Source organism: Melanotaenia boesemani, chromosome 13, assembly GCF_017639745.1.
Source record: "Melanotaenia boesemani isolate fMelBoe1 chromosome 13, fMelBoe1.pri, whole genome shotgun sequence".
In the NCBI taxonomy this organism is placed as follows: domain Eukaryota; kingdom Metazoa; phylum Chordata; class Actinopteri; order Atheriniformes; family Melanotaeniidae; genus Melanotaenia; species Melanotaenia boesemani.
The window spans coordinates 34,449,836-34,468,327 of record NC_055694.1 but is presented as its reverse complement, the minus strand read 5'-3'; the positions used below and the strand labels follow the sequence as shown (position 1 = coordinate 34,468,327).

Genomic DNA, 18,492 nt, shown 5'->3' with positions numbered 1-18,492 from the left:
TTTAGGAGAAGTTGTCAACACCCCCCAACTGCAGGAAGTGATGCCCCTCATTGGTCTGCAAGATGTAAATATCCTCATTTATCTGTATCTAAGAGGGGGTTAAAAAAAAAGGTTCCTGAAAGCAACTTCAGTTTTGTGTGCAGCTTCCACTGAGGAGAAGTTGTCGATAAGATTTATCAATCCCCAAAAAGCAAAAATAAATACAAAGAAAATCCTGCAAGGATACACAAAAGATAGTTTTTTGTTGTTTGTCCATCATGGAACTGCCCATCTCTTTAATGTCCATATTAAAAATCATCCTCTAGCACACACACAGATCTGTGGAAACAGGAACGAACAAACTTCCTGATGGTTGCTGACTTTAAACGCCTTTAAATCAGCTCCTCATTGGTAGTTAAAATAAAACAAACCATCCACTGATGAAAATATTGTGAACCAAAACTGTAAAAATGTCCAGTCTACGGTCGTGTTCAGTTCTCAGAGCTGCAGGAAGCAAGATATACAAACTATACATACTTCATACGCACACGGGACAACGTCAGAGACAAAACATACAAACCTCACATGAAAACATCCCATTCAGTCCATAAAATCTGTTTAGTCATTAAATTCTTTATACATTTATACAAATATTATTTTAAATGCTTGAATCATGTCCAGAGATCAACAGATCGACATCATTTTAAATGCAGCTGTAATGCGTGTCCCTCCTGATGTCCAGGTCGGTCTTTTCTCTTCATACAAGCCAAGCAGTCTGTGGTCTTTTGTCTCTCCGTCTGGATCTTGGAGCACGTTGCATGTCATGCTTTTACCAAACAGTTTTTACAGCCTGTAGTTTTTTCTCTCTGGTCTCTGGGACATTTTCTAACTGTGTGAATGGATTTTTCAAAACATCTGCTGAGCCATTAAAGGCTGTAGGAGACTGGGTCGCCATCTTTCTGTGGAACCTACATTGTTCTGCTGCTGTGAGATGCTTTAGCCATCTTTACTTTGTGTAGATGTCCTAGTAGCTTCCACACCTGAGTCTGCAGGTCCTGTGACAACGAATATCTCCCTGTTGCAGGTCTTCAGCTCCAACAAAGAGGCATCCCCATCTGTAAGTGGTTGTTGTAGCTCTTCTTCTTCTCCTCAAGTGCTGATGGGGGTCATCAAGTCCAACAACATCCAGCACCTCCTCAAGATATTCTGTGATGGTGCACTTCACCATAATTATGTTCATAAATAAAACAGGATTTAGGTCCTCTCATTGTCCTAAGTTCCATACTGCAGTGAAGGGTACGGTCTGTTCATTTAGGGAGGTGTGAATGTGCAACCAAACTGATGCAGATCAATAAAACGAACTCTTGTCTGCCTAAAAATGTTAAGTCTCACTTCACTTCAAGTCCATCAAATGCAGGAAGTTGTGCTGCATCAACCAATCGATGAGCAAGTTTTCTTCTTCATGGTTTTTGTCTTCTCCTTCAGTAATTCCTGATCCAGTGCCACTGCTGCCAAGAACATGCTTAAAGGTTTGTTTGACTGCAGTGTGACAGCAAACTGTGCTGACAGAGTAAAGCTGGATTCATCCTTGCGTGGTGCCTGCGTACGGTCGGGCCGGTCCAGCTGATGCTGGTGAAATGTGCTCTCACACTCGATGGCGTCGTGTTGAAGTTTCTCTTCGTGTTTAACACCCAGATTCAGAGAGAAGCTCCAGAAATCAGGAAACATGGAAACACAAACCGACCAATCACAAGGAAGTACTGTGTGTTAATGTGCTGCAGGCAGGTCTGGAAGACGTGCTCGTCCCCGTGGTGGAGATGGAAAAGCTGCTTCTGTGGTTCAGTTCTGTGCAGCACAAAGTACCAGCATCCAGCTGCAGTGTAACTGGATTCTGGAACACATGAACTCTGCAGTGAACAGACACGCTGGGTTTAAAAACATGCTGTTTAATCCTGTGGAAGGAAATAAACGGACTTCATAATGAAGCATTAGAAGATCTGCAGAGACGTCACAGCCTGACTGAGACAGTGAAGAACACACCTGACTCACCTGCTGGGGTCAAACGTTTCATCCATCCTCCCTGCTTTGAGATAATGACATCTCTGTTTGGTCTGTTGTCCCTCCAGGTCTTCTGTCCTGTTTGGTGACATTAAAAAGCAAAAAAAGCACAAAATTTAATTTAGAACTAGATGTTCCCATGAACAACTGTCACCATGAAAGTATAAAAAGTAAAAAATCATACGTCTCTGTGATTTGCTGCATTCCTTTGTTTACCTGTAAAGAGAAATAAAACAGTAAATAAACATCTTCATCATGTTCATAACTGTGTAAACAAACAAACATCCATTGTCCTCACCACTTATTAGAGATAATTTCTTCTTTCTGTGGAGAATTAAAAGTACAACTGTCGCTATTAATAATAAAACAACCAAGATGATCCCAACAACTGCTGCTGGTGTCAAACTGGAACTTTTTTCTCCACATTCAGCATCAGATGAAGACGTTCCTGCTTTTATCTGCTGAAGGTTTTTAGATTCACATCTGAAATGACAGAGGGAGATTTTTACAGAAGAATGTAGAAATACAACAGATTCCTGCTGTTCTTAGAGATGAAATGTGTTCATGTCTTACTGTGTGTGTGGCTGACAAGATGAAGATGCTCCATCTGAAAATGTTCCATCTCTGCAGTCGGAGCACTCAGTGTCTGAGGAGGATGTTCCTGCACACATACAAGGATACCATCAAGCTGCTTCATTCAGCTGCACAGAAACTTTCATCTAACTGGCCTCTAATGTGAACGTGGAGAAAAACTCACCGTTTGTACTGATGTACTGTCCTGGTTCACAGCTGCTGTGTGTCTGTGCTGCTGCACAGCTGCTCTTTGTAGAGTGGATACAGAAGAATCCCTCTACTGGTTCACACACAGTATCTGATGCTGCTGTACACGGCTGCTCCACCTTCAGACCACCACCTGTCAGCACCAGAGGTTACACTTTATTCTGTTATATGATGCAGAACAACATCATTTTATTTAACTTTAAACCTTTTAAACGAGAGAAACTCCAACAAAATAACTTATTTAACATGATTTAAAATTACCTTTATATTTCACACAGTTTACATTTGGTTTCCTCGTCGGAGAGAAAAAGTAAAATGTACCTGAATCACAGATACGACATGGAGAACATTGTTTAAGTCCATTAAGTTTGTCTGTATATGATCCATCTGTGCAGGGCAGACATGTGCAGCCAATTTCAACTCGACTTCCTGTTGAAAAAACAGATATTTAATTCCAGATATTCTTTTTTTACTGAAGGTAAATATATAGTTAATAGACTCTTACCAGCGGGACACATGGGACAGCATTCATTCCCTATTTTAATAGCAGATGGATGGCAGGTTAGAGTATGGACAGAAAAGGCTCTCATCACAATCACCTGTAAAAGTAAGAAAAGAAAATTCCTCAAAATGACAGAATTTCTATTAATGAAACCAGAATGTTCCACAGTTAAACACATGACACCATGCACTGATTGATAAAGTGTTTTTAATTTATTTTAATTAAACATCATACGCTGTTTGTGTTTATTATTCTCCTAAAGTTGTTGTTTTTAGGTCTACCGCCCCCGACCCTCATAGACCTTCTTGTTAAAGATGCTCCAGGTTGTCAACAAGGTTGAGGTCAGGAGATGATGGTGGCCACACCATCAGTTTTTCTCCTTTTATACCCACAGCAGCCAAAGATTCTGCAGGTATTCCTGCGTCATGGATGGAGCGCTGGCTTTACTGCAGCAGAAATGCTCCTCTGTTCCTACTGTCCGCTGGAAACTGCACATGTTTACCAGAGGTCATTCTGACACCCTCACACACCCTAGAGCAGTGGTCTCCAACCCTGGTCCTCCAGGACCACTATCCTGCAGGTCTTAGATGTCTCCCTGCTGCAACACACCCAATTCTAATTAAATGGACTCTGACAAGTTCTGCACAAGTCTGCTAATGACCATTAATAGTTTGAGTCAGGCGTGTTGCAGCAGGGAAACATTGAAAGTCTGCAGGACAACAGGCCTTAAGGACCAGAGTTGGGGATCTTTGTCCTAAAGGCTCCTAGCATCTCACTAACCATCATTCCAGCCCCAGAAGAATCCCTCCACCACCCCCTTGTTGACGTGGCAGCCTTGTTGGGACATAATGTCCATCCACCAACATCCAGACCTCCATCCATCTGGACCATCCAGAGTAGCGTTCATCAGTAAATAAAACTCTTTGGAAATGAGTCTTCTAGATTTATAGAAATTTATGGAAGCCTTTCTTAATGTGGACACCCTCCTTCACTAGTTCCCCTGGAAAACCATCGATCAGACCTGTTTGAGACTGTTATCAGTGATCTGAACAACCTTTCCTGCTCGCCTTCCTGCTGCTGGACCAGTCCTGTAAACATGAAGCAGCTCCATTTTTATTAATAAACTATAGAATATTTTTCTCTGAAAACTGAAACTTTTCCTCATCAGAGAGAATCAGAGAGAAAACTAAACTCAGAAGTGTTTGTTAGATTAATGATTCTGTCAAATACACAGTCTGTAATAAATATTTGACTCATCAGAGCAGGAAAAGCTCGGCTTGTATTAATAACATGGTCAGTGAGTGTTGCTGTGAGGAGGTTTATTTACTACAACAGATCTTTTACCAGCACAGATGCAGCTGCCTGAAGTTTTCCTCTTAAAATCATGTTGTAAAGCAGCTGGAAGGTCACGGAGATTTTGGGACGAGATGAATGTAAAATCCAAATTTTGCTGGTCGATGTCTGCAAACACACAGAAATGATCAGAGGAAGACGGTCACAGTAAATCTATTTCAGTACCGGTACTTCACTTCAGTGTTATGTTTGGGAAAGTACTTTTACTCTACTACATATGAAATACAATATAGTACTTTTGACTGCCAGTTTTTTTTTTATCATCACTACTGATTATTTTCTTTTTTAAACCCAAAAACAGCCGGTGTTTGTCTTTCTGTGCAGTTTCTGCTTGTTTTGGTTCATGTGACAGTGATGCTGTCGTACGTGAACGTCATGTCCACCAGGCTGAATGCAGAGGAAACATCTCTCAGATCAGGTAGTTCATGAAGAGCTGCTGTACAAGCATCATGTTTATAACAGAGAAAGATAACGTTCTCCATCACTGGTGGTCATCTTAACACCATGTTTGAGCCTTTTTAATGAAGAGTGATTAGTTGTGTTTTAAATATTTGCTGTGCACGTAGCTAAGAAAGAGTGGAGGTTTGTTTTATTCCTGATTTGACTCCCTGTGTGGCTGGTAGAGAGATTCTGATGCTACTTTAGAATAAAATACTTGTTTCCTCAGACCACCGTGTTCTTTATCCAACAGCATTAAGGTTCATTTATACTCGACACAGCAGACAGACAGTTGTGTCGTACGTCACCGCCCTCATACTTCTATGTGTCTTTTATGTTTCTATGGGTAATAAGTCAGTTCATCCACAAGGGGGCAGTGTCGAGTTCAGAGTTCATGTCCACATTTTGACCCTGGTTGGTAAAGTTGTTTCCAACAGCCCAACACGCCCTAAATACTCACATATAGTCTTTTTTAAAAAGTGTGTAAATTCTACAGATGTTGTCCTCGTCTTCATTCTTCTTCTGCTTTTTCTTCCCTTCCTCTTCCTCTTCTTCTTCTCTGGTTTGTTCCCTGGTCACATGTCAGCTATTCTGCTCAGCACAGCATTAGAGTGTGAAAGGTCTTCAGAACAAAATAAAACCTTTGGCCTTGTATTTACTGTTGTAAGTAATGAACTTGTGTACTTTGTTCACCATTAGAAATTATACACAAACTACATAAACCAGCAGAGGTTCTATTACTGCAAGTAAAAGTAAAATAATCTGGTTTACAGTCAGATTTCTGAGAGCAGTTTAAAGTGAAAACATGCAGCAGCAGCTTTTTACCTTTGACTTGCTTTCTTTAGAAAATCATTCAGCCATGAAGGTTGTAACTAACTGACCTGTTCACAGTTCACATTCATTTCACACAATCTGCTTCTTTTCATTCTAGTTTCCTACATCATCAACAGACTCTAAGACATGAGTTTAAGTTGTGTTAGTTCTTGTTACCATACATTATTTTAACAAGTCTGACCTTTGGAAAACCCCTTATCAAGTCAGGTTTGTTATCATGGAGGAAAAAACCTGCTGAGCAGATTTTTATGTTCCAACACGAAAGATCACAAGACTGGAGAATTATCTAGAAAACCAGGTCATTAAATACATGAACTGAAGGTTTTACAAAGCTGAACAGGCTGAAATTGAGAGAGCCCTCCCATTTTAAAAACACAAAAACTAAATCAAGTCAAACACACACACACACACACACACACACACACACACACACACACACACACAGAATCATAGTGTTTCTCTCCTTTTTGAACAGACTATCTTGCAGAGTAAAATATGTAAAAATGAAAACAATATTAATGCATTCTGCTGTCTTGTTGAAAAACGACTGATAGTTTTATGACCTTTGGCATCAGTAAAAGCAACGAGAGGCATGTTCTTCCTGTGGGTGGATTGTTGGTGGTCAGACTTAATTCTTTCACTTCTTCTCATTGACTGGATCTGAACTTATGTTCGTGACGCATCCCAACATGGTGGAACATTGTTTACACTATCAGCAGTAAGTACCGACACATTTATTCTGTTTGTTCGTACATGTTCAGTTCCAGAAAGGTTTTTTTTTTTTGTTTTTTTTTAACTTGTCCTGTCCAGCATCGTAGCAGCAAAATGATAATCTGGTTGCTGTATCGTGCTGAACAAATTTGCTCTACCAAGGGGAGGCCTATGGGTAAGGCTCCTCTTGATAATGTGATTAATTTATTTATTTATTTACTTTGAATCACAGAATCTATGTAATCTTGCTGGACCTGACCGGAGGGGACAGAAAAAGATGGAAAATAGCAAAAAAAGAGCAAAAGGGAAAGGAGAAAGGAGACAAAAAGATCACAGACAGAAGGAAACGACCCTTCAATCCACACCATCACCAGACAACAAACTGTTACACCTGTACATGAACACACCAGAAAATTTCCTACAACTTTTACAAAAGCAGAAACACACACACAGAAAAAAACAGAGCTGCTAGTCATTAAGAGTTTTTAAATAATAATCAAATCAAATCAAAAAGACATAACAGCGACCAGATACTAACTCAGAGGAAAAATACAATTTTTTTTTTTTTTTTTTTTTTTCCTTTCCTTTTAATAATTATCGCTTAATATTAAAAACCCACTGGACAACTCAGTGACTGTGTCAGCATGCAGAGCATGAGAAACAAGGAGTGATCAGTGATGAAGAGTGGCGAGTGAGATCATGCAAATGCGACCTCACCTCCACGGAGGCCAGAGGCAGACCAGGGCCTGGGCCGGGCCCTCAGCAGCAGACCCGGAGCACCAACCCAAGCCACCCCACCACGAAGACGACTCCAGCCCCACCCGAAGGGCGGCAGAGGAGAGCCCCAGCAAGAGCCCCCCACGGTCCTGGGGCACAGGCCCCAGTGGGCCAAGATCAGCAGCCGCCGGCCCCGCCAGGGACCGGCCCACCAAGGGCAGCCCAAGCAAAGGGCCCAGGGCCCCAGGAGCCCAGAGGCGGCTGCCCCAACCCCCAAAGGCAGAGGGCCCGCAACATGCCCAGGAGGACCAGGCCCCCCCAGACAGCCACCCGGCGTAGGCCAGCACACACCCCGATGTTCCAGCCGCACACCCCGGGAACCAGGGTGCTATCGGCCCCCTCCCCCCACTCCCCATCTACTTGCCTGCAACCTGCATCCCATATAACCCCACACTCACACCCTCCCCCGTGCCACACCCACAATCGCTCACCACCACACAATCACGCCACACCCAACCCTCCCACCATGCCCCGTGGGGGACACCCCAGGCGGACCAGCGGACAGCGGGCCCCAACCCCCATAGAGCCAGCAGCCCACCAGCGCAGCCATCCCAGGGCCCGGGGCAAACTTCCCTCTGGATGATGAGCCTTTAGTGGCATTAGGCACACCTGCTCCCCAGGAGGCCCCCAGGGCAAGACAGGCCAGGAGAGGCCGCCCCCCACGACCGGGGCATTCAGCCAGTGAGCCTCCACCCACCCCAGAAAGTTCCCACACCCCTAACGGGGAATGAGAGGATGGGGACAGCGGCAGACGTTACACTTACATGAAAGAATAAATAAATGAAATAAGATAAGCCGTATTTGTTTAGTTTTAGTTTGAGACTGGAGAGATTATTTGCCCTGGAGCGTCCAGCACTGGTGTTAGGGACAGTCAGCAAATGACTGGTTTTCTCTAACTTTTAAATTAACTGACCATATGACCCAGTGTCTCCAAAGAAAAGCAAATAACACATATTTTGGGAGCCAAATCTTTTTAATTGCTTCATATTATATTAGAAATTTATATAATACACTGGGAAAAAAATTTTAAAAATCGAGGTGTCCCTGAGCAAGACACCGAACCCCAAATTGCTTCTGATGGGTCGTGGTTGAACGCCTTGCATGGCAGCTTCCACCATCTGTGTGTGAATGTGTGTAAAAGTAGTTCTTGTCTTTTAAACAGGACACAAACCAGTTAATTACAGAGCCAGAAAGTCCAGCCCAGTTTAGACATCAGAACAGGTATTTAGTGTCAGGAAGTTGTGTAGCTGCTGGAAGACAGTTTTTCTAGAATCTGACTAAGAAAGGGGAGGTTTGATATCGGCCTGTAGTTGCTCATGAGGGACGAGTCCAGGTTTTTCTTTTTCAGTAGTGGCTTGATGACGTCTGTTTTTAGGTCTGAGGGAAGACACCTGAAAGCAGAGACGTGTTTACAACCTGGAAGATATCTAAGGCCATGCATCCTGAAACAGTCTTAAAAACCCGGTTGGCAGGGCGTCAAGATAGCAAGTGGTGGTTTTCAGATGGTCAATGATCTCATCCAGGTTTTTAGGACTGACTGGAGAAAAGTGTGTCATGGTGTTCATGTCTCTGAGAGGACACAGGGACATATGTCCTGCCCTGGCATGGAAGGACTGACTGTCTGGTTTTCTGAATTTAATCAGTTAGGAAAGAATCAAACTCACCCAGCCTGCCCCACACGTGGATGGAAAACTCGTTCTAGATGAACTTTGCTCGAACCACAAAATCTCTGCAGGAAGCATGAAGGTGTTTGAAATGCACCTTCATGTTTTTCTTTTATTAATATTTTCTGACAAGTTTAGCCTTTAAGGAAAACAATTACTGTAAATAAAACATGTAAAATGCTTAAATACAGACTTTATGTGAAAATGTTTTTCATTCAAACTATTATTTTATTAACCAAACATCACATTTGCAACTAATCATGTTACTTCGTCTTTACAGCAGTAAAAGAAAAGTTTTCTTTTTTGTTTCTGGTTTCATTTTAAACATCATTAAACATGTTCCTGTCTACACCAAAGTTAAACAGTTTTATGTTTTTATTTGTTCCATTAAAAGTAACGTACGTTATGACGTACCTTTACAGCCCTACATAATACGGTATAAACAGCAAATACCCAGAGCTCTGCTGTCCTGGTGTTAAATTACAACGAGTCTTTTGTTTGAGATAAAATGTCAGACGCGTGTGTGTGTGTGTGTGTGTGTGTGTGTGTGTGTGTGTGTGTGTGTGTGTGTGTGTATACACTACTCAGACAAAGTTGGGGATATTCGGCTGGTGAATGATGTCAGAATAAAAATAAAATGCACTAAAACCTTTACAGATTAACTTGATTAGCCTTTCTCTAAATGTCTGAATGCAGGTACAACTGTGTACTAATTGTATGACATGCAATTCTGCTACGTGGTGATGAACCACAAAAAGACCCAGAAGTGTTTGAACTATGAATCGAACACTAAATGTTATGATTCAGTTACAGCTTATATCTAAACAGTCCTCTTCATCATGCTGCTCTCATTAAGACGTCATCAGACCCAGACCAGACCGGACACATACGTTACTGAGACGTTGTCCTTTTCATGTGGTGGTTTACCCCCCAATGTACATTCATGGTATAATATTAAGTGTGAGTGTATGTTGTGTATGTGGGTATATGTGTGGCTCAGAGTATTATGGTCTGTAGGACTTGATGGGCAATGATGAGTTTTATTATTTTTTAAGCCCTTTTTGTTGTAATGAAAGAGTGATTTATAAATAAACTGAAGGATTATTTCATTTTCCTTCAGACTTCTTGGGATTCTTTTTTCTGTGTTTATGTTGCTTAAATACATACAAAAGTCAGTTGGATACTTTAAAAGGTAGAATATTATGTACAGTATGTTATTCATGGACCCTTACATGAACTTGTCTTTTCTACAGATATGGGAGGAAAATCATGTAAGTGCTGATTTATTTTAGATGTTTCTTTTCAAGATGATGAATGTTTGTTTCACCTTGTTCATTTCATTTTGTTCATACTGTAAATAACATACAAAGATGCTTTAAAAAAATTTTTATCTATACATTTAATGCAAATTTATGTCTAATTTACTCTTTAGCATTTTTACATTGGATGCAAAATCCAGGTAGGTCCTATTTTAAGACATATGCATATACCATCTTTTGTATTTTGACTGTAAATAATGTATGAAGATGATTTTAAACAGTTTTATATTTGTATTATTTTCTTTCAGCATTACTCAGTGAGCCATGGAGGAAATTACCAGAGTGAGTACAGACATGAACTCAGTGTGATGTCATTGTTGTTTCTGTGGATCTGCTTCAGTTGAAATGGGACGGTGTATTAGCTAAACATAAATATAATGCTGTACTGTCTTTCACTCTCAGCTATTATTATTATTATTATTATTATTGTTGTTGTTGTTATTATTATCTTTAATGGACAGGAACGATCAGGAAATTCTTGAGTTCATCAAATCATATAAACCTCGGAATGATCGTGCCGGCCATCTCAGAATCCTGCTTCATGGACCAGTCGGTGCTGGCAAATCCAGTTTCATTAACTCAGTGGAGAGTGTTGTACTGGGCAGAATATCTGGTCAGGTTATGACAGCTGCAGCTTCAGAATCCTGCTTTACTACAAAGGTATGAACATTTGTTAATTTCCAGGTAAATTGAGCTCATAAACGTCACATGTAACTTTTCTTTAAACCTCGGATGCTGAATGTTCAGACAGGACAGGCTAACTCCCACCTCCCCACCAAAACACATCCTGCTGCTTTATTAGAAGATTCCACCTCAGTTACATCTGTCATTGCAAATAATGTTGATGTAAATAACTCCACCCTCTTCCTTTAGTACAAAACATTCAGGATCTACAAGGATGAAAATAAAACACATTGCAGTTTTGTTTTCAACGACATGATGGGGTTGGAGCCACAGAAACAAGGTGTCCCTGAGGAAGATCTCAAACTTGCTCTGAGGGGACATATAGCAGAGGGTTACAAGGTCTGAACTTTCCTTACAATTAACACATTTACTTTTTTAAAATAAATGTACCATTTATGAAAATACTTTGTCATCATTAAAGCTGATTTTTAATGTTTGGTGGTGGTATCATCGTTTTAATTATTTTCTAGTTCATTCCTGGCCGCCCTTTGATGGAGGAGGATCCATTCTACAACAAACATCCTTCTCTGGATAATAAAATCCACGTTCTGGTTTCTGTTGTTTCTGCTACAACTCTAAATATAATAAATGATGAAGTAGTGGAGAAGATGAGAGAGGTCAGACTGGAAGCCAGCAGACTGGGTAGGAAAAGACATCAAACTAGTTTATGTAATACCTGGTATGGACAATCACATCCAATCTACCAGAAATATTTAGATAAATGAAAGCAAACGAAGAGTTTACTTCAAATACTGATGATGCTTCTGTATCAACAGAGATGCCTCAACTGACCATCATCACCCACGTTGATGAGGCTTGTTCTGAAGTAAAAAAAGATATCAAGAATATCTACAAGAGCACGTACCTGAAGAACCTGGTAAGTTTCTACCTGTAAAGTTTTATGTGTTTTTGGATTTCAAACCATTAAAGTTTATTTTGGTGTTTCAATAACTACTCAGTAATGAACAAAAGCCCCCTGTGGTCATAGAGGGAAAAACATCCCAACATTGTAATGTAATACATGGAGCGATTATTTAATTCTTATTTGTAAATTTTATTCCTTTTTTAACATCTAATCCAAAGCTGGACAAACTTATAATTAGACTTGCTGAGATTTTGTTTAGCTTAATGAAAAAATAATCAGTAGAGGGAAGTACACAAAGATAAATGTTAAGTTCTGTACTTTTTGTTTCCAGGGTAAATTTGTGTTCAGTTCATTTGTATAACATCTCAGTTAGTGAGTGTCTTCATCAGAGCAGCCTCTCTGTAACTTTGAGTAAGACACCCTTTGGCTCAACTCCATTAAATTTGTAATTTCAGGTTGAAAGATTCCACCAGGTGCTGGGCATCCCACTGAACTGCATCTTTCTTGTGAAGAACTACAGTTCAGAAGTAGAAACAAGTTCTGAAATGGATGTTCAGATCCTGCAACCACTGAAACAGATGATCCTCTTTGGAGAAGACTTCCTCAAAGACCAGGAAGATTAATCCTGCTGAGACAGTTTGAAAGACCACAGCATGAAAATCTGGACACGTTACTGAGCAGTTTGTTGTTATTCTCTGTCCTGTTATTGTCCTGGAAATATACCTTTCTGCTTGTTACCTTACTTAATGTGGAATGTAAAAAGGGTAAATGTTTTACAATGGGTCATTTCTGTTGTCATCTTTCATGAAAATGCTTTTGTTGGTCTTCCAGACAAATGGGAAGGACCCCTATGTCACATATTTTATGGAAAATATGGTGTGTATTTGTGTTTAATCCCCCTCAGGTGTGTAGCACTAAATTCTGGGCCCTATGTACAAACCATCTTGGTGGGCTTCTATGTGGACTTGATCGATAGTTCTCATACATATTTCACCATGGTATAAGACTAAGATAATAAATTTAATCTTTGTTTAACCTTTAAACGGCTTCTCTGGCCATTTTCCTGGTTCATCTGGCAGAACCAGCCTCTCACTGTCTTCCTGTTCCTCTCCTCACTACCTTCAGAATAACCTTCAGAATAACCTTCAATTCCCATTTCTTCACTTACATTCTCTATCTCTCTTTCTCTGCCACAAGGAGGACAGACTCCATATAAGCTAGAAATATACCAGATTATCTTAACCTGCTTATAGCATGAAATACAGTAGAATAAAAGCTACTTGATGTTGTTGTTTTAAAGATTCTTTCATCTGAACCAGCTGCAGATTGTAAACCAAATAACTTTCCTGCCTCCATGAGCTCATCTTGTCTCACATCTTCAGGGATCATCTGGACATGATGATGATCCTGCTGCTGTGTCTGGAGGACCATGTGGTTCACGATGTTCAGCTTTACTAATACTGCTCTTACAATGTTAAAATGGTGCTGGAAGGTTCCATTTAGCCTGTATATGATTGTTGTGTAATAAACCATTTGCTAGGCTACATTGACAAACATGGGTCATGTTTTGTATTGTATCTCCAATAGATGGTGATATAATAATCAGACTCTGAGTTATTCTTCAGTCATTGTGGCTTTAAAGTTGGACAATTCTGCTCTTTTATTTTATTATTTTAAAAGATGATGGTGATAATTTCTTATAATCATTACAGACATCTGGGTGCATTCAGTTTATCAGACGATTTGATGCCATGTGGCATTTTCACAATCCTGAAATTACAAGAAATTTATTGATACCAAATATGTCATGACTGATCACTGGAAAAGGACTAAAACATGGACACAAAGTGGAACTGGTTTTTATCGCGAGGTCTGTAAACAAACAACTTTCATGAATTTCTGATAGTAATCAATCTTCATTTTTCTCTCCTTTTTCTGGTATCCAGACTTCACTTTCTTTAAGAAATAAATGACTTTCTCTTCTGGCTGTCTGGCTGTGATCAGTGTTTAACTGGGTTGAACCAACGGGTGTTGGTGTGGATTAAACCATTCACCTCAATTCTAAACAGGTGATCGGGCCCTCAAAGAACATCCATCATTACTCAAATTCAGTCTCTCTGCACCTTTGTAGTGGACTACTTGAAGCAGGCAATGTGGAAAAATAGCTGAGATGTAAAAAAAAAAAAAAAGCTACAGACACCAACTTGATGTAAAATAAAAAGATGCTTTATTACAAAAAGTGGCATCTTAAACAGATCTGCAGCTCTGTGAAGTATCTTAAAGCCAGACATGGAATATTATATCTACTTTCATTTCTTGCAAACGATTAAAAATGTTTAACCTCTTTTTCCTTGTGCCAGCTCCACGCACATTCCAAGTGACAAATGTGAGTTCGTTCATGAACAAACCATAGAAATGAGGCTAAATGCATATTACTGAAGCGTGTGTGCGTGCATCCCACTGCTTCTCCACGTGCATGTGTATCTGCCGGCTTGTTGTGACAGGGATGTATGTGCGCTTGTGCTGTTCTGTGTGTGTTCCTGTGAATCATTAAAAGTGCTGATGTGTATATAATATAATGACAAGTGTTACCGTTAACCGTTAAAGGGTCGGAGAGAAGAAGTGTAAAGAGTGAAAAGAGCGACAGTGCCAAAGGAAAAAAGTAATTTTAAAAACTCACCTGTGCTGAGAACAGTGTAGTGGAGACGGGCAGTGGATTTACTGTTAACTAAATGATCTTTTATGGCAGTTTTATGGATATAACATGATCTAGTGAGAAAACAGGAAAATTAAAGCACATACCAAGTCAGTGGAGCCACGGAGTGATGTCCGGGTCGCGGTACAGCTGTCCATTAATAAATAATTTATCCACCGCGATGACAGCGTGAGCGCCTTCAGTGATGGATTTCCTCCTGATGGGAAACAGGACTCTCCGTCAGTCCAGGATCTCTCTCGGATATTGGTCGTTTACTCCAAAGTTCGTTCCCTTTAGTTCGCGGCCCTGGTTCTTCACCTGCTCCTTCTGTTTGAAGCTGACGAACTTCACTACAATAGGTCTTGGTCTGCTGGACCCGGGTTTCCTCCCGCCGAGCCGATGGACTCTGTGAAAGGAGATGTTTTTCACCGTTTCTTCTGGGAGCTTCAGGTGGGTTTTGATGAAGTTTTTCACCGTGGTCTCGGGGTCCTCCTCCGTCTGCTCTGGAATCCCTGCAAATACCAGGTTCTCTCTCATACTCCGCACCTGCAGATCGATCACCGTTTCCTTCATCTTCTTATTTTCCTCCGAGAGACGGGTCAAGCCCTCGGTGAGGGATTTTACCGACTCTCTGAGACCAGCATTTTCTACAGCCAGACTTTCCACCTGCTTCTGGCTGAATTCTAATGATTCACGTAGCGCCTGGAACTCCTTGTGGAGAATTTCTACTAGGCTCAAACGTGCATCAAAACTACTGAGTTTCTTATCTATAGAGATCAGAACATCCGTTTAGTCATTCCCCGGTGGTGAAATAGCTCCAGGTGAATCCTCATTTCGCTGTCTCTTGGCCTTGGATGAGGTGGAGGGGGTGGACGTGTTGTTTGGTTTCCCCATGACGATTCTGTCGTAACAACAATCTATAAAATCTGTCAGGCTGGCCAAATCCTCCCCGCTGTGCTCCAGAGTGTACCTTTTAAAGACACAATTTTCCTACTTTAAAGAATATTTTGATTAGGCTGGCACAAAATACAACTGAATGAAAGCATTAATGTTTGGGCGCGCCTAGTTTGACTCTGCTGTCTCCCCAGAACTACGTCACGTACAGCATTAGCGTCACTTACCTGCCTCCCGTCACTTATCTGCAGCGTCTCCCCTAGTTTTACCAGTTTCAATGTTAATGTAACATAATGATAAATATAGTTGTAACATGTTGGCTATATTTCCTTTGTATAAAATGTAAAAGCGTAAAAGACCATGTTAAAATGTTTATGAAGTACACAGAACAGAGATACATAGCAAAAGCACTCTGAATAGAGATTGTTAGGATTTACTAATTGTATTTTGTTTATCTTGTAGCTCTTACGGTGTGTTTACATACACGGTTGTTCAATAAAAATTGTGAACCATCAGTTTGAGAGACCATCTTACCAATCGGGGATGCTACACTCCCAGAGGCTGAGAGTAGGACCGCATCTGGGAAAATTCCCCAGGCAAATAATATGGTCTGAGTCCAGCAGCACAGAGTACAATGTCCAGTCCACAGCTTTACTCTTTGATGGTCATGTGGGCGGGGTTACACCACCGGTTATTGAAAAGAACAGCAAGCCCCCCTCCTCTCTGCTTTCTGCTCGTGGTGCAGTTTGTCGGCCTGGACAGTGTGAAAGCCTGCGATGGAAACGTCATCAGGAATATTCTGATGCAGAATATTCTGTACGGGTCCCCACAGGGCTGTATGATGAGCTTCTGTACACCCTCTATACCCACGACTGCACCCACATCCACGCAAACAACACAATAATTAAGTTTGCGGACGACACCATTTTTGCAGGACTCATCCCAGTAGGAGATGAGTCGGCATACAAGGAGGTCGTGGACAGGTTGTAAACATGGTGCTCTACGAACAACCTCATCCTCAACACCTCCAAGACAAAGGAGCTGGTTATTGATTCCAGGAGGAAGAAACCAGACATTCAGCCCATTTTCATGAAAGGGGTGTAGGTGGAGAGGGTCTCTGGTTTCAGGTTCCTGGGAAAGTACATGGAGGAGGAAAATTAACTTAAAACTTCCTAAAAACTCATCAGCTGTTCGCTTCCTTCTCTTGAGGACATTTACAACACAAGCAGCCTCAGGAGAGACCACAGTATCCTCAGAGACTCCTCCCACTCTGGTAACCATCTTGCCCTGTGTTGCCCTCAGGGCGGTGTTTTAGAGCCATAAAAACAAAAACAAACAGACTGAAAAACAGCTTTTATCCCAGAGCTTCACATCCCTGAACTCTGCTTCCATGAAGCTCTGAGTCATTTCTGTCAAATAGAGCCTGAGCATTAATTCTTGCTGTCTGTGAAATGTTACATGTATTTTATTTATTTTATTCTATTATTATTTTATCAGGAGTGTGTGTGTGTTTTATTGTGTTGCATATTGCTTTTATTTTATTTTTATTTTATTATGTTAATGTTGATTTAACTTATGATCAACTCATGTTTGACAACAGATTAAATAAGTGTAACCAGCACAATAATTTCATTTTTGGAGGGAAATATTCATCTCAACCAACAAGTTAGCATTTATTAAAGATCAGACATGATGGTCCTCATTAGCCTCTATATTTCTTATTGATAACCGTCCTTATAATTCACTTTAGTAAGGTTAAATGGTCAACTTGTTAGGGCTTACTTTCATCTATTAAAGCCAGCATGTGGTAGCAGGTAATGTCCCAGCAGTTTGGACTTAGAGTCAAAGACACAATGAAGACAACACTGAAGATCCTCTGCAGACAGAACTCTGTCTCTCAGCTGCTTTTCAGTGGGTTGTACTTAAAAGACCAAATTTCCCTCTTTATGGCAGCATCCATTACAACTATATGTACCAGGCTGGTTATGCTAATTAGATGATGATGTCATTAGCTACTTTTCTCATTGGGGAGTTGGCAGCAGTGGCAGGACTAATTCCTTTAGTTTTGCTTAAAAGTAAATTAAAAGACTTGATTCCACCCAAAGATTGTATGTTGTAGCCTAACTCAGAAAAATTACATGCATAAGCAGATGTTCATTAAGAACTCAGCTCAGGTGAAGTTTCACACAGGTGCTGCCAGACTGGAGCATCTGTACAATCATTCAGAGGTTTCCACAAACTGTCAGCCTGGGACGGTTTCACTCAGTGTAACAGTACAGTTTTTAATTTAATTTGTTTCTTATATTGACACACAACATTGAATAATACATTCTAGTTGCAGTAAGACCTTTTGTGCAAAAATTGAGCACAAAAAGTCTGAATGTGTTCAATCGTGATGCATGACTGTGTTACATCACTGTTACACAACAGCAGATCTCAGCTTGAAACACAGAAGCGAAGGTCTGCAGGTTTTATAGCAGGCGGTACGATTACAGACAGGATGCTGGAGGTTCAGAAAATGTGAAATGTCAATGCTGGAGCATCGACTTCTACATTTAAGTAGAATCGTATGATGGTAAGTCCTTCATCCCAAACTATTTATTGAAACAAATTCTAGCAGTAGTGGTTTTCTCTGGTTAGGGTCAGATGATGTGTTAATTTGAAGATGATGATGAAGAGGACTGTTTAGACACCAGTCATTGAACCAGAACATGTTGTGCTTTATTCATAGTTCAGATGCTTTTTAATTTAATTTAATTTAATTTTTTGTGTAGTTAATCATCTTGTTATTGTACAGCATGTTCTGCAGTAAATACTTCAACACTGAACAGTTAGACATGTGCATTCAGGAGTTTAGACAAAGTCTCATAAAGTCCACCTGTAAAGGTAAAAGTGGGTTTTAGGTTCATTCTGACATACAAGAAGCAGAATATCTAACT

At 40.6% G+C, this 18,492-nt stretch overlaps 2 protein-coding genes across 8 annotated transcripts in view; one reads left to right on the top strand and one right to left on the bottom strand.

Annotated features, from left to right (window-relative positions):
• Positions 1-263: 263 nt before the first annotated feature.
• Positions 264-18,492, bottom strand: part of LOC121651190 (tumor necrosis factor receptor superfamily member 14-like) — a 57,573-nt gene continuing 39,344 nt past the window's right edge. Inside the window, exons 1-9 of one of the 7 annotated variants that reach the window (XM_042003173.1) lie at positions 4,664-4,752; positions 3,323-3,416; positions 3,139-3,246; positions 2,795-2,950; positions 2,611-2,698; positions 2,336-2,520; positions 2,222-2,253; positions 2,029-2,115; positions 264-1,886 (exon numbers count right to left, since the gene is read on the bottom strand). In XM_042003173.1, the coding sequence (XP_041859107.1) occupies positions 2,047-2,115; positions 2,222-2,253; positions 2,336-2,520; positions 2,611-2,698; positions 2,795-2,950; positions 3,139-3,246; positions 3,323-3,416; positions 4,664-4,705 (774 nt within the window). In that variant the 5' untranslated portion in view covers positions 4,706-4,752 and the 3' untranslated portion in view covers positions 264-1,886; positions 2,029-2,046. Of the gene's footprint in view, positions 1,932-2,019; positions 2,116-2,221; positions 2,254-2,335; positions 2,521-2,610; positions 2,699-2,794; positions 2,951-3,138; positions 3,247-3,322; positions 3,513-4,663; positions 4,753-18,492 lie in introns of those variants that run through there. The other 6 variants (XM_042003172.1, XM_042003169.1, XM_042003168.1 and 3 more) reach the window with 6 other exon arrangements.
• Positions 9,787-12,635, top strand: LOC121651189 (interferon-induced protein 44-like). The gene is made up of 9 exons (XM_042003166.1): positions 9,787-10,056; positions 10,350-10,367; positions 10,529-10,555; positions 10,664-10,697; positions 10,877-11,075; positions 11,289-11,438; positions 11,570-11,741; positions 11,876-11,976; positions 12,420-12,635. The coding sequence occupies exons 1-9, from the start codon at positions 9,936-9,938 to the stop codon at positions 12,585-12,587; spliced, it is 990 nt and encodes a 329-aa protein (XP_041859100.1). The 5' UTR covers positions 9,787-9,935; the 3' UTR covers positions 12,588-12,635.